This window comes from Taudactylus pleione, unplaced genomic scaffold, assembly GCF_031769625.1.
Source record: "Taudactylus pleione unplaced genomic scaffold, aTauple2 ptg000154l, whole genome shotgun sequence".
Lineage (NCBI taxonomy): Eukaryota > Metazoa > Chordata > Amphibia > Anura > Myobatrachidae > Taudactylus > Taudactylus pleione.
This window is the reverse complement of record NW_028284556.1, coordinates 20,173,164-20,196,945: the sequence shown is the minus strand read 5'-3', so window position 1 is coordinate 20,196,945 and position 23,782 is coordinate 20,173,164. Positions and strand designations below refer to the sequence as shown.

At 48.1% G+C, this 23,782-nt stretch overlaps 1 protein-coding gene across 5 annotated transcripts in view; it reads right to left on the bottom strand.

Moving 5' to 3' along the window:
• SHPRH (SNF2 histone linker PHD RING helicase) overlaps window positions 1-23,782 on the bottom strand; it is a 152,252-nt gene that overhangs the window by 124,864 nt on the left and 3,606 nt on the right. For all 5 annotated transcript variants that reach the window (XM_088474388.1, XM_088474386.1, XM_088474389.1 and 2 more), the window contains exon 3: window positions 7,748-7,877. In XM_088474388.1, coding sequence (XP_088330514.1) covers window positions 7,748-7,877 — 130 coding nt within the window. The remainder of the gene's footprint in view (window positions 1-7,747; window positions 7,878-23,782) is intronic.

Genomic DNA, 23,782 nt, shown 5'->3' with positions numbered 1-23,782 from the left:
AAGCTGTGGGTTACCACTCACAGCTTAGCTAGCGACCAGGGTGATGGTCAAGACCATCGCGGCCATCGGGGCTTGCGACAAGACCCTAAGGTTGGGTCTCAGCAACCGTAAGCCCCAGGAAACTCCCCACTGACATCACTGATGATGTCAGTGCGACCGCCCACATAATGGTAGGCGTTCGTTAAGGAACAACTCCGTTTTGGAAACCACCCCCCCCGGCCCACCAACCAAACAGGGTGAGCTGTCGATCAACATCGACAGCCGCCCCTTTTGTAGCAAACTCCCTCCGGGGCTTGCGTGCGCAGGGCTAAGTATCGACCCGGTTGCGAGCACATCGGTGTGTGGCTTTTTTATGTTCTCCCCATGTTTGTGAGAGTTTCCTCAAGGTGCCTCAGTCATCTCCTACACTCCAAAAACTTACTGGTAGGCTAAGTGGTTTCAGACAGAAAATAATCCTAGTGTGTATATATGATTATTATGTATAGAATCAGAAACAGTGAAAACCAACATATGCAATGTACTTATGCATAGTAAAATTCCGGATAGCCAATGTGGCAACCTTGTACTCCATGAAGCTTCCAAAGCAATTGTTATAAAACAATGTAAAACTGGACTAAATTGAATTAAAAAAACAAAAAAAACAAGGCCCCCTTTTCCTAAACACTTTATAGCATATGTGGTGGTAATCATTTAACTTAAACGTGTAGAGAATTACTCTATCATGAATCGATTGTCTGGCCCACTGCCAAGACCACCAGCAATGTATAATCTGGCCATCCGGTTTTGTGCCCAATTAGCTCATTCATCTGTTTGCTAGCATATCAGATGTGTGGGCATTATGATGGAGAAAGTGAGAGATCAACGTAGGCCCACTAGAAAAGTGCAAATCCACTAAAAATGCAAATTTTCAGAATTTTAGCAAAACAAGTAGTTAAAAAAAAACAAGAGATATGGTAAGAACTTACCTTTGTTATCTCTGTTTCTACGAAGTCCATAGGGTCAACAGGGTTGACCTTGGGGTTATAGCTGGAACAGGATCCATGGGCACCACACAGTTAAGCTTTTAGCTCCCAGGATGCACTTGGGTCCTCCTCTATACCCCGCCCCCGAGCCACAGGCACCTCAGTTGGTAAGCAGCCTAGGCTGGAGGAGAATATGGAACAGAGAGAAGGAAGACTGGAACACACAAGAAACCATACTCACAGAAATGGGAGACGGAAAACCGGTGACCAGCCACACAGCCCATTTGAAGCCAGGTGCGTCAGGGCGGGCGCCCTGTGGACCCTATGGACTTCGTAGAAACAGAGATAACAAAGGTAAGTTCTTACCATATCTCTTGTTTTCTACTTCAGGGTCCATAGGGGGTCCACAGGGTTGACCTTGGGGATGTCCCAAAGCAGTACAACTAAGGGCGGGGACGCTCCTGTGCTGAAAGGAGTACCCGGTGCCCAAAGGATGCATCCTGAGAGGCAAAGGTGTCAAACGCATAGAACCTCAAAAACGTTTGAATTGAAGACCAAGTGGCCGCCTTACACAGCTGAACAGCAGAAGCGCCACGTCTAGCAGCCCAAGAGGGACCCACAGAACGAGTGGAATGAGCCTTAACAGAGGCTGGCACAGGTAAGCCCTCCTGTGCATAAGCCTCACAAATAACGGAACGAAGCCAACGGGCTAACGTTTGTTTGTTGGCAGGCCAACCCCTCTTGTGAAAACCAAAGAGGATAAACAAGGAATCAGACTTCCTAACCGAAGCCATCCGGTCTACATAAATTCTAAGCGCCCGGACCACATCTAAGGAAGTCTCACCAGCTGAAAGATCAGGGGACTGAAAAGCTGGCACAAGTTCCTGATTAATATGGAACTTCGAGACCACTTTGGGCAAAAACTCAGGACGAGTGCGGAGCACCGCTCTGTCCTGGTGAAAAATCAGGAAAGGAGGGCGACAGGAAAGCGCCCCCAATTCAGACACCCTCCTGGCCGAAGCAATTGCCAGGAGAAAAACCGTCTTAAATGTCAGCCACTTGAGCTCCACCGCCTCAAGAGGCTCAAACGGAGGACCCTGCAGGACCCGTAGCACCACCGCCAAGTCCCAAGGAGCCACAGGAGGCACAAAGGGAGGCTGGATCCTGAGAACACCTTGGAAAAAGGTGTGAACGTCTGGTAGTATTGCAATCCGCCGTTGAAACCACACGGACAAGGCGGACACATGAACCTTCAGAGATGCAAGGCGTAAGCCGAGATCCAATCCTGACTGAAGAAATTCCAAGATCCTAGAAACTCGGAACACCTGAGGATCATAATGTCTGGACTCACACCACTGAAAGTAAGTGTGCCACACTCTGTGATAAATCCGTGCTGAAGCAGGCTTGCGTGCCCTGAGCATGGTACCAATAACCGAACTGGAGAAGCCCCGAGACCTCAAGACGGCTGTCTCAAGAGCCACGCCGTCAAAGACAGCCGACCCAGATCCGGGTAAAGGCAGGGCCCCTGAGACAACAGGTCCCGATGCTGAGGAAGAAGGTACGGAGCGTCGATGGAGAGGCTCCTGAGATCGGAGTACCAAGGACGTCTGGGCCACGCCGGAGCTACCAGCACGAGCATGCCGCCGTCCTGCTTGAATTTCCGCAGAACCCGAGGAAGCAGGGATAGCGGAGGAAACAGATACGCCAGGTGAAACGTCCATTTCACCGACAGCGCGTCCACCAGACTTGCGCCTGCCTCTCTTGTCCTTGACCCATAAATGGGCAACTTGTGATTGTGACGGGAGGCCATCAAGTCCAGCTCCGGCAGTCCCCACCTGTCCACGAGTAGCTGAAACACCTCTGGGTGAAGCGACCATTCCCCGGGATGCACGTCGTGACGGCTGAGGAAGTCCGCCTCCCAATGGAGGACTCCGGGGATGAAGACCGCCAAGATCGCCGGAATGTGACCCTCCGCCCAAGTCAGGATACGAGACACCTCCGACATCGCTGCCTGACTGCGAGTTCCGCCTTGGTGGTTGATATACGCCACCGTGGTGGCGTTGTCGGACTGCACCTGTACCGCCCTTCCGTGAAGAGCGGGGCCGGACGACTGCAGGGCCCTGTATACTGCCCGCAGTTCCAGGATGTTGATGGGGAGAAGTGCTTCTTCCGCTGACCAACGACCCTGAAGCGACAAAGAGCCGGTCACTGCCCCCCAACCCCGGAGACTGGCATCCGTCGTGAGCAGGACCCAGTCCGGGATCCAAAATGGGCGCCCCTCGACCAGATGAGTTGTCTGAAGCCACCAAGCCAAAGATTGCCGAACGTCCGGAGACAACACCAGCACCTGAGAGCGGATCCGGTGAGGTAACCCGTTCCATTCTGATAGAATCAGCCCCTGCAGGGGCCGGGAATGGAACTGGGCAAATTCCACCATGTCGAATGTCGACACCATGGACCCCAGAACTCTCATAGCCGAATGGACCGACAGACGGCAACGGCTCAGGCAACTGTGTATCCGCAGCTGTAGGGAGGCGACCTTCTCCGGAGTCAGGAAGATCCTTTGCTGACGCGAATCCAGCAGGGCTCCCAAATGAACCATCCGCTGTGATGGAATCAGGGAGGACTTTTTCCAATCTATCAACCACCCGTGTGCTTGCAGGCAAGCGATCGTCAGGTGGAGATGTTGAAGCAGTACCTCCGGGGAGCTCGCCAGCAACAGGAGGTCGTCCAGATACGGCAGCAGCCGTACATTCTGGTTCCGAAGATGTGCGGCCATGACCGCCATAATCTTCGTGAACACCCTTGGTGCCGTGGAGAGACCAAAGGGTAGCGCCCGGAACTGATAGTGGTGTTGAAGGATAGCGAACCTCAGATACCGCTGGTGTGAAAATGCTATCGGAACATGGAGGTAGGCGTCCTGGATGTCCAGGGACACCATGTAATCCCCCGGTTCCATCGCCAGAATGATGGAACGTAACGTTTCCATCCTGAACTTGGGAACTCTGAGGAATTTGTTCAGAGACTTCAAGTTGAGGATAGGGCGATGAGAACCATTGGGTTTCTGCACCAGAAACAGAGACGAATAATACCCCGTCCCTCGTTGTGATAGAGGAACGGGAACAATGACCCCTGCTTTCAGCAAGGACTCTATAGCCTCCTGAACCTGTAACGCCTTGGTCTTGTCCTGAGAAGGACTTGTGCAGAAAAACTGGTGGGGTGGTCTGTGCCGAAAAGACAGGGCGTACCCCTGGGAGACCACTTCTCGAACCCAGGCATCCGTGGTGGTATTGTGCCAGCACTGGGCAAATAGAAGAAGTCGGCTTCCCACTCTGAGGTCCCCCAGAGGGAGGCCCGTCCCATCAGGCCGCAGGTTTATCTTCCTGCTTGGAAGAAGGGCGCCGAGCACTCCAGGCTTGCTTCTTGGGTTTAGAGGCAGTCTTACTCGCAGACTATCTCGGGAAGGACTGACCTTTCGCCTTACCCTGAACCCGAAAGGAACGAAAAGCCGAACTCCGAACCTTAGCAGGCAGTGCCGCCGAAGGGAGGAAGGCCGCCTTGGATTTAGCCAGGGTGTCCACTATTTTGTCCAAGTCCGGACCAAATAGTAATTCCCCATTGAAAGGTAAGGCCTCCAGACCCTTCTTTGAATCAGAGTCCGCTCTCCAGGACTGCAACCACAAGGATCGGCGGCCAGACACCGCTGCAGCCGATACCCGCGAGGTCAGCAGACTAGCATCTAAAGAAGCTTCACCAATGTAAGAAGCAGCGTCCCTCACTTGTCCCAACAACGCCCGCTGGACATCCGGAGCGTCGTCTGGGAAGGTATCTTCCAATGCATTGGCCCACCCCTCAATGGCCTTGGCCACCCAGGAGATGGCCATGGACGGTCGGGCCACCGCCCCGGAGAGGGAGTAAATAGACTTTAAGCAAGTCTCAACTTTCCTGTCCGTGGGATCCTTCAGCGAGGATATCGACGGTAATGGTAAGGTGGCGCCCCGAGTTAAACGGGTGACATGGGAATCCACCGCCGGTGGAGTTTCCCATTTTTTACAATGTGCCTCAGGGAAGGGGTAATTAGAAGCCAACCGCTTCTGAGGAAGGAATCTCTTACTGGGCGCCTGCCAAGCTACCGCCATATGATCCATCAACTGATCCAACAGGGGAAACACCACAGAAGCCACCTTAGTTTTTTTGAAACTAGGAAACTTCGACTTAGGAACCGGTGCCTCATCCTCTATAAGAAGAATAGCTCGCACCGCCCTAACTAGTGCTCGCACATTAATGGACGACTTGGTATCCATTTCCTGGACCGAGGCGTCCGAGTCAGTGTCATCAGGGACCTCCCCATCATCTGAGGAACCCTCTGAGTCCGATACCTGAGCAGCCCGTGTCATGAGTGGGCGTTTTGAAATCCTAGAAGGCATGTCAGTCTGCAACATTGACTGAAAAGCCGAGGAAGCGGCCGCCAAATTTTGCACGGAGTTGGAGAGCACATCCACCCATGGTGGAGGAGTCGCCATAGGGGCCTGAAAAGGTACCACAGGCTGCTGCGGCACAGGGGAAGCCTGTATATACATAGGCAACCCCGCATAGGGACCTACTGATTGAGACCCAGGAGGACTCCGCAATAACTGCGGGACACCCGGGGAATGGGGGATGGTCGGCTGGGGCACCGCCCTAGTAGGGAGAGCAGTCGGGACCGACAGACGGTCCGCAATAGACACCAGCACTTGAGAAAACATCGCCCACGGTGGTTCCTGCGCCAGAGAAGGTCTGGATTTGCCAGGAGCCACCTGGCATCGACTACACAGGCCATCCTGTGACAAATCCTCCCTATCTACTCCTGCAGAACAGCGTCCGCAGGAGGCCAACACCGGAGCCACTGAGCGCTCAACCTCCTCGTCTGACATGACAGAATATATTATATATCTGGCACCAGGGTAGAAGTAAAACGCACTCACCGGTGTGCTGAACAACAGCCCACAATATGGCACTGAGTAGCACACAACTGTATGTGACGGATCTCACAAATACGTGATCTATATAAGTGAGGTCAGTAGAAACGCCCCTCCCCCACACACCTGTAGGGCTTGTAGGAGAAGTAAAGGGATAGGTATAAGCTGACAGTAAGTAGAAAATAAGCACAGACGGCAGCACTAGCAATAGTCACATACCATGCAGGAAGATATACTCACTGCACCTTTACACTACAATCAACCTGCCCAGATTCAGTGTCTGGGAGGGCTATAGTGCTGTGTACGCTGTCCTTAATCAGGGGAGAGGTACACAGGGGGACCGGTCCGCGTGCTCCCTGAGATCTGCGCTGCCACTGGGAAAATGGCCGCTGGAGACCTCAAAGGAGGAGTGGCCGTGTAACTGCAGCTCAGCGATGCCAGACTGCGTGCTGAAAGGCGCGCTGAGCTGAGGGGAGGAGCCGCTGACAGGGAAGGCTTCCTCCCCTGGCTGGCCATAACCCCAGGGATGCTGGCTTCCCGCTTGCCCCTTTATCCCTGGTGGTCTAGTGGTCCCACGGGTTATGGGGGGGCCCGCCGCCACTGCCCGCAGCCTCCGGTCTGTCCCCAGGACCGGAGGCTAAAGGACTGCATTTAAGGCGGCTTACCTGAATCCCCGGCGACTCCGGCAGCAGTCCTGGGAGGTAGACAGAGTCCGGCTAGTACGGACTCTGCCCTCCCGCCGCGATCCCCAGATCAGTACTGGCATCGCGGCGCCAGTCGGGGATCAGAGCGGCAGCGTGGGCGTCTGTACAGACAGCCCTTCGCTGCCGTCTGTAGTAAAAAGATTAAAATAAATAAAATCTAACTTAAAATAAAAAGCTTCTGGGGGCTGCTCCTGCAGCCCCCCTGCGCGGTGACCGACTCCGGCCGGGCACCAGCTTACACTGAGGTGCCTGTGGCTCGGGGGCGGGGTATAGAGGAGGACCCAAGTGCATCCTGGGAGCTAAAAGCTTAACTGTGTGGTGCCCATGGATCCTGTTCCAGCTATAACCCCAAAGTCAACCCTGTGGACCCCCTATGGACCCTGAAGTAGAAATACACCTTCCCTAAAACTATGGACCTGATTCATTAAGGATTGCTATTGCTAAAGCGGACGCAGCTCGCCGATTGTTGCATATTACGCATGCATCGCAGTGCGAGAAGGAACCACTGCGATCACTGAGACCACTCAGAGCCATCACAGACTGATTGACAGGTAGTGAGCATTTGGGTGTGGTGACGGGGAGGTGGTAGTAGAAACACAGGCATGCCTGACCGTTTGAACGCCGTACCATGCGTGTGCATAATTTAGCCATTGCGATTGCATACGCAGCATGAGTACTCACTACGTGCACCAAAGTTAGCAATTTCTAACTAAGGTCAGGGCTGCTGTAATTCTGCATTAGGGGCCGATGGTACTCGATGTTACCAATATTTATGGAGGTTTGCAAGGTATCACAGATGTGAGAGAGTGGTCGTGAGCGTGTCTATGCTGGCAGTGCGACGGCATTGCGATAGAAATCATTAGCATATTTTTGCGGCAGATCTTCGCGCGATTAGGGAGCTGCGATCCTTAATGAACCAGGCCCTATGTTTATAAACATATATACTGTATGCACCTGTTTTACAAAATTATAATTATAGATTCCCATTGGTATAATCTGACCAAAATGTGCCAAATGTACATCATTGCTGTAAGTTTTAAGATGTCCTTATAGTCCTTTGAATTTAAATTATTTCCTTAAGGAGAAATGTTACAAAGTCTTGTTCCAGCATTGCCCCCTGTACCTGGAATGGTGAACTTGTAGAACTTTTCCATCAGTCTCTGAATAATAAGGCAAGATTTCTTCATCTTTCTACATCCCTCACTTAGGAATTCTGGCTTGGACAAACATGCTTCCAACAAATAGATCCCAACCTGAATAAAGAACATGAGGAAAAGAAGCACCTATAAAAGATGTATCTGGAAGAGCATATTTCTCAGTCACATAAACTTGGTTTGAATACATCACATGTACCATACCTTTCAAAAATTGTTCAAAGATAAGACTCAAAACTCAAGAGCGTCTTGGACCATGGGCATTATCAAGATTATTCCAGAGTACATCTGGTTAGTCTGGGCCAACTGATCCACCAATTTGGTAAGGGTTTTGCACAAACAATTTGTGCATATACACTCACCAATCTGCCGCCCGATCGGCCTGGCCACAGGTATCAGAAGTGACGTCATTGAATGATCTGCAGCCAGTGTATGGGTGGTCAGCTAGTTGCCTATACACACATGCAGATGCACCAATATAACTGCATGATAGATCAACATCGGCTGTACTGCAGTGCCAACCTATGTCTGTGAACAACACAGTTCTCAGACATATTGGGTGTACACTCCCGTCGATACACTTGCTCTCATACATCCTTCTACATGTCTAACATGTCTCTGGGCTGTCTCCTTTAGAGTAACATAAAAGGGCTAATCCTACTACAGGCTTGGGTTGTAAACATTAAGTTGGGAAGCAGTGTATCTCAATCCCTTTGCTCCTGGGCTACCGCCTTCCTCAAAATATACTACAATGCTATGTTAAAGCTTTCTGCCAGGCCATCAGTTTGGGAATGATAGACTAAGAACAGACAGACTTTATCCCTAAAAATGACACTTACAGTATCCCTCATCATTTCAGACATAAAAGTGGTCACATGCTACTGTACGTAAGGATCTCCTTGGGTATTCCTAAGCTAGTATTATCAGTAGCAACTCCTAAGCCATGACACTTGAACATATGTTTGAAAGCGATACTGCCTTTGGTTAGCTGGTGGCATAGTCTACCACTACCAGAATATACTGATGTCCCCTAGCCAACTTCTCTAGCGGACCAACAAAATCAGCGCAATAGGTATGTATCAAGGGTTTTATCCTTTAACAGCCTCATTGATTCCAAGCCAGCAGCACCTAAGCAAAATCTGCTCACGTGTATTTTTCCTCCCCGATATATAGGATAATGAGCCATTTTTAGTACTAGCATCAGAATATGTACCTGTGGAACCATTAACTGTTCTATCCTCTCCAATTGGAAGGTACCAACTCGCTGTGCAGCACGGCAGATGGGAGGACTTGGCGGCCAACAGCATACAGCTGAATGCAGCCATGAACGGTAAAAGCACGATCGTTCATTGTGTATGGCCGACCAACATCTCAACCAGTCGGTTGTGCCACACATCGCATCATTCGCCCTACCCACTGGAAAACAGCATTTTTATAAACCCTAATTTCCATCCCAGCTCTATTGTAATTGGCTGGTGTTAAATCCATATCTTTTTATAACTGATTCAGACAGTTCCTTTTCTATATAAAAGAGAACAAGTCCAAGGGATAGATAGTGTTCACTCTAAGTCCGGCGCCGGACCTAAAGAAAGGGCATTCCGGCGCCCGAAAAGAGGGCATGACCACGAGAAACGGGGCTGGTCTTTAAGACGTCCCCTTTTCCATCACTCTTGGGGGCGTGTCTGGCACTTAGGGACATGCCGTGGTGCCCCCCCAAGCACTGCTGTCTCTGAATAGATGCCAGGCTATTTTAGCGGTGCGCCGCCAAGGGTGGCAGGGCGCATTATGACCTTTTGAAATCGGGCAGTGCAGGGAGCGGCGCCCCGCTAAAACAGTCTAGCGGGAACACTAAGTAGATTTACTAAAGCTTCTAAAAATGACAAGTGGTGGTGCTGCCCATAGCAAAAATCAGATTCTATCATTTCTCTACTGCATCCTAGAAAAGGAAAGTTTTAGTAAATCTACCCCATATAGTGTTCAGTTTGATCTGTCTGAATGCTGTCCCACCCTGAGAACTGTAGAAGTTATGCTGGCCATACACTGTCAGATAATTGGTCTATCTGTCCGATGGTGAGTATATCTACTGTCAGTTCCGATCACCAATTATTGCATCTGTCAAACATTTCCCATGCCCGACAGAGTGATAACTGGCACTCAGTCGTGGCAATACACTTAAATTATCGGCCCGATCAGCCAATTAGTGGCTAATAATTGCACAATGTACCGCCCCCTTAAGAGCAGAATCTCTTCCAAACTTTAATGTACATTTACAGTTATGTATCATTTTCTCTGCAGGTGTCCACTCAAGATACAGACTAAACGTAAGGTATGAGAAAACTATTTCCTGTTAGGTTGTGCCTAATATCAGCATACAGTTTCAATAGTGTATTTGTATTGGTGTTGTACATACATGTACCTTCATTGCAGTAACTGCCCTGTCTAGGTAAGAATGATATAAGCAGGCTGAAGCTATGAAACTTTAAAATATTTTAATGTCACTGCGATGACAATTATGTGCTGTGGGTATTGGCTTGATTTTATTGCAACTCTCTACAGAGGATGGACAACAAGGTAAAAGCAACAGCACTGCCTAACTTGCAACTCTGTTCCTGAATATTGTTGCAATGAGTGATCTGCAAAATTTCTGTCTACAGCTTCACCTTTTTTCTGTTGGTCCATTATCAGGTTGCAGTAGCTAGTATTTGGCAAACCTTTCTACCAGTAGCGTTCCCTCCATTAGTGGGGCACCACGCCCTGCCCGATTTCAAACAGCCAAAATGGACCCTGGCACTAGGCTGACCCTCAGCATGCCTGTGGCATCCCACCTCCCAGTGAATTTGGTTTCTCCAAATTATGCTCTACGACACCTCTTTCCGGCTGCAGAGCTCCCCCTTCGCCTTTATGTCCGCTTGCAATTGAATGCAGAAGTATCTGGTGACAAACAGGAAGCAAACCCTCGTCTGTCTCTAGATATCAGGACTCAGGCAGGAAACGCCAGTAGGCGTAGCCATTAACAGACCAGCTCCGCACCCCAGCACCTCTTCGTGGGGACTGAAAGTGGCTTTAGCAGCAGAAGCATCTAGATTCCAGCTGCCTCAGTCATCTGAAGTGGTCGTGCTCTGCGGACAGCTGCAGCAGACACAGAGGGTGCAGGCTCCCCCGTCTGTCCCAAGAAAGCAGGAGACGCCAGTGAGACACAGTCATTAACAGACCAACTCATCTACCTGGAAACAGACTGATCAGTGATGACTCCTCCTGCAGGTATCTAACTCATTGAAGGGGCATGTGGGGTGGTCTAAGGGGCATTGATGGGGCATTTGGGTGGTCTGAGAGTCATTGATGGGGCATATGGGGTTGTCTGAGGATCAGGCCCGGACTGGGACACCCACTGATTCATAGACCCCCTATATAAGGCCAGGGATGGACTGGGAGCTCCTCTCTATTCTCTGCTACTGCCAGGTCAGGTAAGGGCTGGGGCTATAATTAATGTGTTTGCGTTTTCTGTGGGTGTATTTTTCCCGTGGAGGCCAATGCATGCGTGTATTTTTTTTCCCCATGGGGGACAATGTGTGTGTGTTTTTTTTCTCGGGGGACAATGTGTGTGAGTTTTTCCCCATGGGGGAGAAATGTGTGTGTTTTTCCCCACCTCAGGAGAGTGAAAGCAAAAATGTGTCCACCAGCGGCTATTCACCCCCAAAATTGCTCCATTGGGCACTCAGTCACAGCCACGCGTGAACACAATTGAATCGCAGCCCTATAGTATTTGTACAGTTCAGAATTACACCTACTGTATACTAATTAGAGCTGCATTGACCAGTGCTGCAATGAGGCTGTTGATAAGCACCTGTAAATAGCTGGTTGCCTCATACAAGTGTTCTGTTATAGATGTTTAATATAACCGCAGTCATAATGAAGAGGCCAGCAATTTTATTCAATGATCACATAAAGTGGGACATATATTTTAACAGCAGGGGAAAATATATAAGTGGGCACAGATTTTTTTTTTATTTATTTATTTATTTTTAACTCTGGGCCTAATTGAGAGATGGACGCTAATGCGATCACAGCTGTGATTTAGTACGGAACGCATGCCTTCGTAAATATCGGTAACATTGAAGCACATCAGCGGCCATCTTACCCTTGCAACAGGTCTGACCTGCCGCAGCCTTGGGTGCTCTTTTGACAGGCAGAGCTGCGTATGCAATAGCAGCGGCTAATTTATGCACTCCCATGTAACATCGTCCAAACGGCCAGGCACACCTGCGCTACGCCGACCATCCCCGTCAACATCCCCAAATGCTCACTTCCTGTCAATCACTCTGCGATTGCAGAGCTGCCTCCGCGCACATGCACTGCGATGCATGCGCAATGGCAAACAATTGCTCGATCTGCGTTAAAATTGCATTAGCATCCATCTCAGAATCAGGTCCTCTGTGAATAACCCAGCCAGGGGTTACAAGTAAACCTAAGACATCCCAAGGTGCAAGGGCCTGATTGTATGGCAACAATTTTCCATAAACCGCATGTAATTTAGGGGTTTCACAAGTTATTTTAAGGTTATAATAATAAATCAGGTGGTTGGAAGGGAAAATTTGCCAGAAAAATTAGGTTTCAATGTCAAAAGAAAAGGGGCTATTTAGTGTTTTGCGCTGTTAAGTAGCAAAATTTGTGGCGCGTTAAACGGGGCTATTTGGCAACCTTATGCGCGTGCAGAAGGCGCGCGCGCCCAAAAAGGGGGCGTGGTCATGAAAAGGGGGTGTGTCTATAAGACGCGTCCTCTTTTCGTCATACTTGGGGGCGTGCCCGGCGCTTACGGACATGCCGGGCAGCCCCCAAGCGCTGCAGAGAGGGAGAATAGATGCCGGGCGCATTCGCCCGGCGTCTATTCTCTGGCGGTGACCGGGACACCGCATGTTTCTCCACCCGCGGGACACTGCGTCCCGCGGGTGAGAACGGCACCCGCAGGCTGTGAGGGCAGGGCGTTTTTTGCCCTCCTCCTGGAGGGCAGGGTGTTTTTTGCCCTCCAGAAGGAGGGCAGGGCGCCGCGCCCCGCTAAAACAGCCTAGCGGGAACGCTATGTTATGGTGCATACACATGTAGAGATCAGCCAGCGATACGATATCACTGGCTGATCGTTATGCACCCTCCCAGGTGTGCTGGATGATTGATATCGATCATTCAGCACACCACCTACTTACCGTTGATCGCGGGTCCTATAGTAACTTGCTCAAGCAAGTTGACCGGCATGCACGGCCGATATCGCTATCGTCCATACGTGGCCGCACATTGCTGGTCGATGGTAAGTTTGGTAGGGTCCATCGCTATCATTAAAATCATTATTTTAAATTGCTACGTGTGTATGCACCTTTAGACATGGCCACAAACAAAGAAAATGGCAGCTGCTCAATCAATCTGGCAGGCCTTACATTTGCCCAAAAAATATATATGTGCCTTTATTATGAGGCTTTAATTGGTATATATTACATTTGGGGTGAGCGTTTCAGCGTAGGGCCCCCGAGGCTACTCTGGCTGGGCCTGCTCAGGGCATCACCGCTTGTTACATACAGTTACTTTTCACATCACCTTTTATGTTTGCTTTTTATTCATGTATTTTTTCACATATTTTAAATCTCTTTTTCAACACTTATTAATTACTCACACACATCTAACTTAACACTGCACTGTCACTTTTTTTCCATTTTCATGTGATGCCCTTGGGGGGTCCTAGGCTGGATGTTTTTTGGGGTGCTCTGTGACCCGGACGTGAACTCCTTAGTGTTAGGGACTGCTAGTGACAGAGAAGCCGTGACGAGGCATAGCAGCTTCCCATGTATTTGCAAATGCATGCAACCAATATCTCTGAAATTCTATTACCATATAGTGTTCATGTATTGTTGCTAGTATAATTCAGTGTACTGAGGAACAATAGGGGGTTAAACCCCCCCTCCCTTTTCTACCTTTAGACATGGCAACAGCTGAATATATCCAGAATTGCAGATTTTCAAAGCTTTATTTTTGAAAATCTGGCATCCTGGCTAGCAAAGAACAAAGGAATATGTTGATGCCATATAAATAAATGTTAATAATAACAGATTCAGTGGTATCTATGTCTACTGCTGGGTAAATTCTTAACGATGTGTACCCAACTGATGTGTCGCGCGGCGGGTGCCGGCATCGGCAAGTACGTGCACATTTGGCGATACCAGGAGTGACAATGGGGGCATGCTGAATTCAGCAGCATGGCCCCCACAGACGATATCGCCCGTCGGACCTGCGTGCAGGTCCAACAGGCGATGTGGCTGACAACGCACAGGAGCACGCATAGTCAGCTACATAGCTGGTACACACTGCCTGATGTGGACGATATATCGTTCGATCCGCTGGATGTACCTGGCTTAACACTGTAGCCCTCATTATGAGCTCGGGAAGTAATTTATATATAGATCATTTTCAGAACATGTCCCAATAACATTTTGTATGCCTGACACTTTTGGTGCTGGTCATTACTATTTTCTAATATGTCCTTAATTTATTGTTCTATTTTCCATTATACTATAAGTAAATAAAAGATGTTAGTAAGAACCTTTAAATTTTAAAACAAGATAATGTCCTAAAGGGACATACTCCACCAGCAACCTTCTGTTGTTTATAGGGCTAATAAATCACTAAAGTCTACAGTCATAGTTATTTAAGAGTAAATCACACAAGAAATAGCAGTCAGCGCTCACAGAAAAGGGCAATGTTACCACTACCTGCTTACTCGGGAAGTGTTCTAACCTTCCCTAATAGCAATAAATACAAGAAAGAGAGAGAAAAGCGCTCCGTGGTAGGGGAGTATTAAAGTAAAAAGGTATGTGTGTGAATCTGTATAAAATCTAATTATTGATTATTAATCAATATCAATAATTAGATCTTATACAGATTCACACACATACCTTTATACTTTAATACTCCCCTACCACGGAGCGCTTTTCTCTCTTTTTCTTGTATTTATAGTTATTTAAGAATTCAATAATATGGACGAATATCTAATACAAGGTAGTAGTGGTTACCATCGAGACCCCCTGGGTTTTATAGCCGTGGTAAAACACGATATAACTTGTGTTCCGCTATGATGTTTCAGTGGGTCTCCACGCCCTGCCCAATTTAAAAAGGTAAAATGCGCCCTGCCCTTATGGAGTTGCCCAGGCACCCTACTGATCTTGGTAGTGCCAAGCATCTTTTCAAGCGACTTTTTACTTCAAATGTGTATTATTCACGATGCGAATAGAATGCACAAGCAGCTTCTGTTGATTAAAATAATATGCTGCAAGTCTATAGTCTGGTTGATTTGGGTTGATTTTTGGGGCGTGGATCCCCAGGATTGCTTTGGTTGGTCTGCTTCAGGGCATCGCATTATAACACACTTCTCCTTTTTTGCACATTTTAAACAGTTTTTCTGTTTGTTTATTAAATATGTAATTCACTTTTCTACTCAATACATGCAGCTGTAGCTGCTCTCCTCTATCTTACTTTTCACTTCACCTTTCTTATTAGAGCGATGCCCTGGGGTGGCTCTCCTGAGCTGGTTTGGCGATATCCTGTGCCCTGGATTTGAACCCCTGTATGTTGTTAGGGACCTACCCTGCAGAGGTTACCTGGATATGGTGGGTAGGCCCATAACCTTGTCCATGATTATGCTACAAACCTCTATTTATTGCAATATATATATATATATATATATATATATATATATATATATATATATTCGTACAACCAACAATCAGCATGATCCGGTGCCAGACTCCAGAATCCACGAAGACCTCCAACAGCCCTGAATAAAGGCAATATATACATCTGTAACAAAAATACAAATATATAACAAAAACACATATAATAAACATTAGTCACAAAGAGCTGTACCATATACCCGGTATCATAGACATCAAGGTACCATCGTAATACACCATATTACCTCAGCGAGAAAAATATCGTCAAGTCAAACAAAAACAATTCTTAGCCACCTAACATCAAATATATTCCAAGACCTACCGTATATACTCGAGTATAAGCCGAGTTTTTCAGCACAAAAAATGTGCTGAAAAAGTCCCCCTCGGCTTATACTCGAGTCAAGTGTAGCGCTGACCGGACGGAGTTCGGTCAGCGCTACACACTGCCAAACACATAGCCGCCGGAGCCGGCAGCTATGTGTTTGCTGTAATCAGCAGCCGCTGAGAGTCTGTCAGACTCTCAGCGGCTGCTGCTGCTCCCACTGCGGGGGCCATCTTCCGGCTCCCGCAGTGGGTGATGGGAGACACGTCGTCATGACGACGTCTCTCCCATGCAAAGCGGCCGGAGGAGCGGACAGCGGCGGGACCATGAGCGGGAGTTTCAGGTAAGTGTTTATTTTTTTTTTTTATTGTTATCACGTCTCTCTCTACTGGGGGGGGGGGGGGGACTACAGGGGGCACTACCAGGGGGCGATGACTGCAGGGGGCACTACCAGGGGGCGATGACTACAGGGGGCGATGACTACAGGGGGCACTACCAGGGGGCATTATCAGGGGGCGATTACTACAGGGGGCACTACCAGGGGGGGATTACTACAGGGGGCACTACCAGGGGGGATTACTACAGGGGGCACTACCAGGGGGGATTACTACAGGGGGCACTAAAAGGGGGGATTACTACAGGGGGCACTAAAAGGCAGGATTACTACTGGGGGTACTACCAGGGGGGGATTACTACTGGAGGCACTGAAAGGGGGGATTACCACTGGGGGCACTACCAGGGGGGGATTACTACTGGGGGCACAACCAGGGGGAATTACTACTGGGGGCACTACCAGCTGTTGCCATTTCCCACACTAGGCTTATACTCGAGTCAGTAAGTTTTCCCATTTTTTGGGGGTAAAAGTAGGTACCTCGGCTTATATTCGGGTCGACTTATACTCGAGTATATACGGTATATAATTAAAGGACATTCCAATTAATTTTATCGTTCAAGCCATCTGGATGTACAGTACCCAATCTGAGAATCCACCTAGTTTCTTTGTTCAAAAGAGGCTTGATTCTATCCCCGCCCCTCAACGACAAAGGGACATGATCTATAGCAAAATATTTCAGAGATTCCAAAGAGTGCCCCAAGGCTTTAAAGTGCCGAGCCAGCGGCTGATCAATATCTCTAGCAGCCAAAGTGAGACGTATGGCAGAACTATGTTGCAACATTATTTCACTAAATTTACGTGAATACAATCCGCAGGGACACACTGTCACGTAAACCACAATAGAGGAACTACAGGTCAAAACAAAACGAATGTCAAACATCTTATCGGAATGAGGATGTTTAAAATTTTTGCAAGCAATAGTATCTACCATACGTCTCACTTTGGCTTGTAGAGATATTGATCTTTGAAATATTTCGCTATAGATCATGTCCCTTTGTCGTTGAGGGGCGGGGATAGAATCAAGCCTTTTTTGAACAAAGAAACTAGGTGGATTCTCAGATTGGGTACTATGCAGCCAGATGGCTTGAACGATAAAATTAATTGGAATGTCCTTTAATTATATAGATCTTGGAATATATTTGGTGTTAGATGGCTAAGAATTGTTTTTGTTTGCCTTAATGATATTTTTCTCGCTGAGGTAATATGGTGTATTACAGTGGTACCTTGATATCTATGATACCGGGTATATGGTACAGCTCTTTGTGACTAATGTTTATGTTTGTTGTATGTGTTTTTTTATATATTTGTATTTTTGTTACAGATGTATATATTGCCTTTATTCAGGGCTGTGGGATGTAGGAGGGTCAGCGCTTAGGCTCTAGTACCTTCCGGCACCCATGTCTCTATGGTTAACTAGATGCTTTATGCATCGGTTGCCATTGGATACAGCTGTGTTTCTCTTGTTTTGGTCCCCTGTGTTACATCCGCCTGTGGTTGTTGGATGTTAACTGGGTGGACCACAAGAGCAGCAGTCTCCATGACGACAACAGGATGCGCACGGCAAGGCAGTGACGTATGTGTCTCTGCCACCGGAAGCTGAATTCAGATGTAAGTTTCCAGCATTGCGGGGGAGGTGGTGTATGTATATATGTTTGTTTTTTGTCATTTGATGTTTGTATGGTCCTGACGAAGGAGCGGTCGCTCCAAAACAGTTGATCTGTCAATACAAATTTTTTCTACTTTAAGATTACTGTGTCCTAGTGCCGTTCATTTGTTGGAGATATAGATATATATATAAATAAAATTAGTAATTGGAGTTGTGCATCAGTGATTTGTTTTTTTTGTGTCTGCATTAACAGTCTCAACAGGTAGCACTTCCCATTATATATATTTAGGGTGTGCGGTCTAGGACCCCCTTCCCATATGTTGCAGAGTCAGCGGCTGTGACACTGTAGCATATAGTTTTGCATGCAGATACATCCGCAGTTGCACACAGACTAGAGGCATGCAGCATTTTATTTTAATCAGCAGAAGATGCATGTGCATCCTATTCGCATCACTGTGCAAATAATTACACATTTGAAGGAAATATGTTGCATGAAAAGACGCTTGATGCTAGAGTCACGCCACGGCATGGCGCGACTAGAAGGGCTGTTTAACCGAAAGGAGGCTAGATGTATGAGGACATATCTGTAGGTTACACCAATGATCACTTGTATTATCAGTATTTGTGATCAAATTCTGGCATCTGGTATTCATTACCGTTTGGCTGACCGGATTACACGGTTATTGGTTACTACACATGATCTGAACTGGACTGACATACTACATACACCTGGCCTCGGATATTTGGCACTGTCTGCACATTGGCAAACCAGGTTACGAGTTTACGACACGTGGTGTGGACCCAACGGACTTACAATAGACACCTTGGCTTATTTACTTATCTGTGCTACTGATTGCTGACAGGTCCACCGGATCAGGAGCACAGTGATTGCATCATGTTTCACGGACCAGGCGGACATACCAGAGGCATTTTTAAGAGGTAATATTAGTATATATCTGGTAATTTTATATAAGTTTTACTTTTTAAGTCTCAACTTATTTAATAAATATGATTGCCCTCTATAAGTACCATTGAGGTTATGATTTTACATACAGTTTGGTTCATTGAGAGCTCGCAAGAGCTACTGCTGCTTCCAGTTTAGACCATTACTTAGGTATATAAAGTCACCATCTTTAAGGTGCAGCCATATGCTTCTGAAGTTGTGGGACCGTACCACAAACTAAACACATTAAAGCAAGCTACCTACTTGGGACACCTTGGCCCTATTCACATCTTTATCTGGACCAGATAAAGATCAGCCATTCACCATATCTGCAAGGTTATCTTGCTTAAAGACAACTGGATGGACATTATGGTTTTTATTAAGCTGATCATATCTATATCATTCGCTGGTTATCAATCCGGATTAGCCTTCAATTGTGCACATTAGACTATTAAATCGGTTTGGAATATGACAAGCTCCTAATTGACGTTTGAAATAATAATGGTCCTAGACTCCTTTTAGGTGTTGCATGTATACTATCGGCAGTACAGATTTTATTTAGTTCAATATATTTTTTGTGTAATTGTTTTGTCTGTGTAGCATCATATGTATATATTATTTTAACCAAGCCGTAATTTATATTTATTTTTTTCATCTGTCATTTACTGAATTTGCACCTTACTTAATTCAACATTAGCGCTGTTCATCTCTTTTCTTGTTTATGATATTAATTAGAGATTGACACCTCCTTTGAACAACTGCTTTGATTGACAGCGCCAAACTGGTCACCGCATATTGTTTATTTATGTTTTCAGTTATAGGTTTGGATAATATAGAGAGATCCTTTATTGGTACAAACTATAGCTTTAAAATCAGATTAAAATTGATTACTAAAATTGGTGTGTGCCGTTTGATAGCGATCCACTACTTTGAATACTGTCTATTTTTGAGGGTCAACTCCCCTTTTTGTGGTAGCGAACATCATGGTCACTGCAATAAACAAAATTTTATGGTAAAGATAAGTGCGCCTAAAAGCTCCCAAGCAGGCCCACAGGAGTGCGAGTGTCACCCAACACAGTAAACCAAAAAATTTAAATTTCACCACCGAAGCCACTGGCGCTGATAATGATCACTCATTATTGTGCTGTAAGTGTAATCCAAATCCTCAGAAAACGTTCATGCACAATCAGTCTCTCCCAGATACACTAGAAAGACTCATGAAACAGGAAAAATACCATAGCGAATGTCAATGCAACAATACACTAATTGATGCGAGTGGTATCTATTAGCGCCAATTCGTTATTTTATACTAGCTGGGATACACGGCGTTGCCCAGGTTGAAGAATGGACCCTGAAGTACAATTACTTGTTTACATTGTTCTTGCCTATAATACCATTCCATTGATCCTGAAAAGGACCCCACTGTTTGCTAACATGCATGCAAACAGCGGCGTAACTACCGTGGGAGCAAGGGGTGTGGCTGCTATAGTGCCCGAGCTGCCTCTGTGGCCCACCGCTTCTCCTGCACCCAGTCACGCACACAAGGTGGGCCAGTCAAGTCAGGACTGCCGAGGGGGGCCCGGGTGACAGTGGTGTTCACTTGGTGCCGTTTGCCAGCTTATTACAGCTGGCGTACCAGCAGGCAGACATGGAAAGACAGCACCGCTTGTCTCGTGGCAATCAGAGCTTGCGGACCGGCAGCCAATCAGCAGTGGCGGCTCCTGATAGGCTGCTGATCCGAGAGATACGATTGGCTCGTGACCGGTGCAAGATTCAAATTCCGCCAATGCTGTCTGTCCATGTTTGTCGCTGCGCCAGCTGTAATTAGCTGGCAGCCTGGCACCAAATCCACATCTGCTGGGTGCTGATGGCACATAGGGGGATGCAAGAGGCTGCTGGAGGGACATAGGGAGATTTGCTGGGGCGGGCATAATGTGTAAGGGGCGCTACTATTGTGTGAAATAATGTGTTATATGTGGCACCACTACTATGTGGCATAGTCTGTAAGGGCATTACTGTGTGGTATAATGTGTAAGGGGCAGTACTGTGTTGTGTAAGAGGAATTACTGTGTGGCATAATGTATAAGGGATACTTCTACTGCATGGCATAATGTGTATAAGGGGTACTATATGGCATAACCTGAATGGGCTCTGTGTGGCATAACATGAAAGTGTTCTGTGTGGGGGCAAATGTATGCAATTTTTTTTAACCTCTGGGGGGCCCTTTTAAGATCTTGTTATGTGGCCCACAAAGTTCTAGTTACACCCTTGCATGCAAATACAGAGGGCTGACTAATATACGGTGTTCATTCTAGCACCCTGCACCTGTCACAACCCGTGCAGTTCCCGTTTCCTACCTGGGGTGTCACTCTCTGCTCTGGTGCTTCTAGCACACTCAGCTGAAGTAACAAACTTCTGAAATACAGGGCAGTGTGTGCTAGAAGCACCAGAGCAGATAGACACCCCAGGCAGTAAAGAGGAACTGCATGGGTTGTGACATGTGCAGGGTGCTAGAATGAACACTAATATACAGTATTTGGTTGCTTTAAAAAGGACTAACTCTGGATTTAATCAGAACTTGTATGTAGGGCCGCCATCAAGGGAGGACTGCCGGGCCTCCTGTCCCGGGCAGCAGCGGCGAGGAAGAGGATCGGAGCTGATGCATTTGCACTACTATGGAGCCAGCCGCAAGCCAACCAGGAGAAGCCACTCCTGATTGGCTGCTGTTCCGCAAGCTGTGATTACAGCATGCGGAAAAGCAGCGGCTGCTCCTGATTGGCTGCCGTTACGCGAACCAATCACAGCCGGCTACATACTTATAATGCCACAACACAGATGCTTTTCTCCGCCTGCCGCCCGATGCATTGCTCGCCGGTGCCACCCTGGCCCCTTTCTCAGGTAATTGTAGGTTTGTGTTGATCCTGTCTTGTGCCCCCACTCGAATACAGCCAGTCTTCCCTAAGCCCTCTCCTTCCATGCCCCCCCAGTGCAGCCAGCCTTCCTGTCCAGCCCACCCCCCCTAGTGCAGTCAGCCTTCCTTCCCTGCCCACCCCCCCAGTCCAGCATGCCTTTCCTGCACTACCTCCCCCTTCTAGTCCAGCCAAACAGCCTGTCTTCCCTGTCCTAGTCCAGACAGCCTTCCCTGCGGTACCCCTATGTCTAGCCAGCCATCTCTGCCCTGCCTCTCCCCTAATCCAGCCGGCCTTCCCTGCCCTCCCCCCCCCCAGACCAAACCATCCTTCCATGCCCTTTGCCATCCCAATCCACTTCCCTGCGCCCCCCATTAATATTCAGTCTTCTCTACCATGTGGCCCCCTCCACCATGTCTAGCCATCCCTGATTTACACACCAATTGAGGCACCATCCCCGAAGTAGCTCCACTCACATTATCCACAACTCCACCCAAGTCTGCCCTATACCCCAGGGGGCCCTGCCTATTTTGTCAGTACCGTGCCCCAAAGTTTCTGATGGCAGAAACTTTGGGGCACGGGGTATAGGCTTGTATGAGTCAAACAATTTTAGACTTGCTCAGCCTGTGAGGTTAAAAGGATACTTTTGTAGCTTTCACACAGGTTTTTGTCAGACTGCCAACTTCCACTGGGGGCCAGCCCTGGAACCTGTGTAATGTAAGAGTGTCGGGCATTGTTTACAGATTGTGTGGTCCTGACGTAGTTCAAAGCTAGGCAAAATCCCCTGATCAAACTACACCACCATGGCAAATTTGGTGGAGCTAGGTCTAAAACTCTGGTCGTGCATAAAGGACAAACAAACAGACTTTATAGATATTGGTACAAACTATAGCAGGGGTTCCCCAACAGTTCAGGTTTTAGAGCCACCCATGGTTGAGCACAGGTGGTTAAATCAAATGGACTGATAGCGTTCCCGCTAGGCTGTTTTAGCGGGGCGCGGCACCCTGCCCTCTTTCTGGAAGGCAAAAAGTGCCCTGCCCTTCAGAAGGAGGGCAAAAAGCGCCCTGCCCTAACAGCCTGCGGGAACTGTCTTCACCCGCGGGTCGCAGTGTCCCGCGGGTGAAGAAATGTGCGGTGACCCGGTCACCGCCGGAGAATAAGACGCCGGGCGCATGCGCCTGGCTTCTATTCTCCCTGTCTGCAGGGCTTGGGGGCTGCCCGGCATGTCCGTAAGTGCCGGGCACGCCCCCAAGAGTGACGAAAAGGGGACGCGTCTTATAGACACGCCCCCTTTTCGATGACCACGCCCCCTTCTCGGACGCGCACACAAACATGTCCTCTCTAGCTCCGGCGCCCTGCCTCGCGCCGGAGCTAGAGTGAACACTAGACTGAGGCACAAATTAAGTCACCTGTGGTCAAGCATGGATATAATTGAAAAAACCTGGACTGTTAAGGTGCCTTGAGGACAGAGTTTGGAAACCTCTGAACTATGGCCCTCATTCAGAGCCGTACGCTATTTGCGTTCGTTCGTTCAAAAACAAGGGGTGGCTATTCAAATGATCCGTACGCACATTGCAGTCTGTCCACACCTCTAAGTCTGAACGAGGGTGCAAAACATACGCTCGTTTGTTAAAAACGCCCCCTGGCCGCTCGCACCATACGTCATGTCCGCTATTTATTAGATTAATCGAGTACATCGACCAGCGTATGAACTGCTCGCTATTCTTGTGGTTGGTTTTTGCTACCACAAATTTGCGAGCAGTTCTGGCTATAAAATAACCCAGTGACGTGGTCAATGACGCTGCTGTATTAATTATGCACTCCCTTAAAACGCCCGTTTTGACCTTTAAGCACGCCTGCGATCGGATCTCCACTCCCCGTTTTCAAGCACCTTCCCGTTACCACCCACATACGCCTCATTCTGTCACTCAAAATAGCAGGCCCTCGCTATATTGCGTACCAACGATTTTCGGCCGCACTGACTGGTTCGCGCATGCGTACTAAAATCCGTACGCATGCGCAGATGTGCAAACATCGCTCGGAACGAGCGTACTGCCGCTAACGAGCGGCTCTGAATGAGGGCCTATAGCTTTAAAATCAGAAGTTACAAATCGAGGTCAC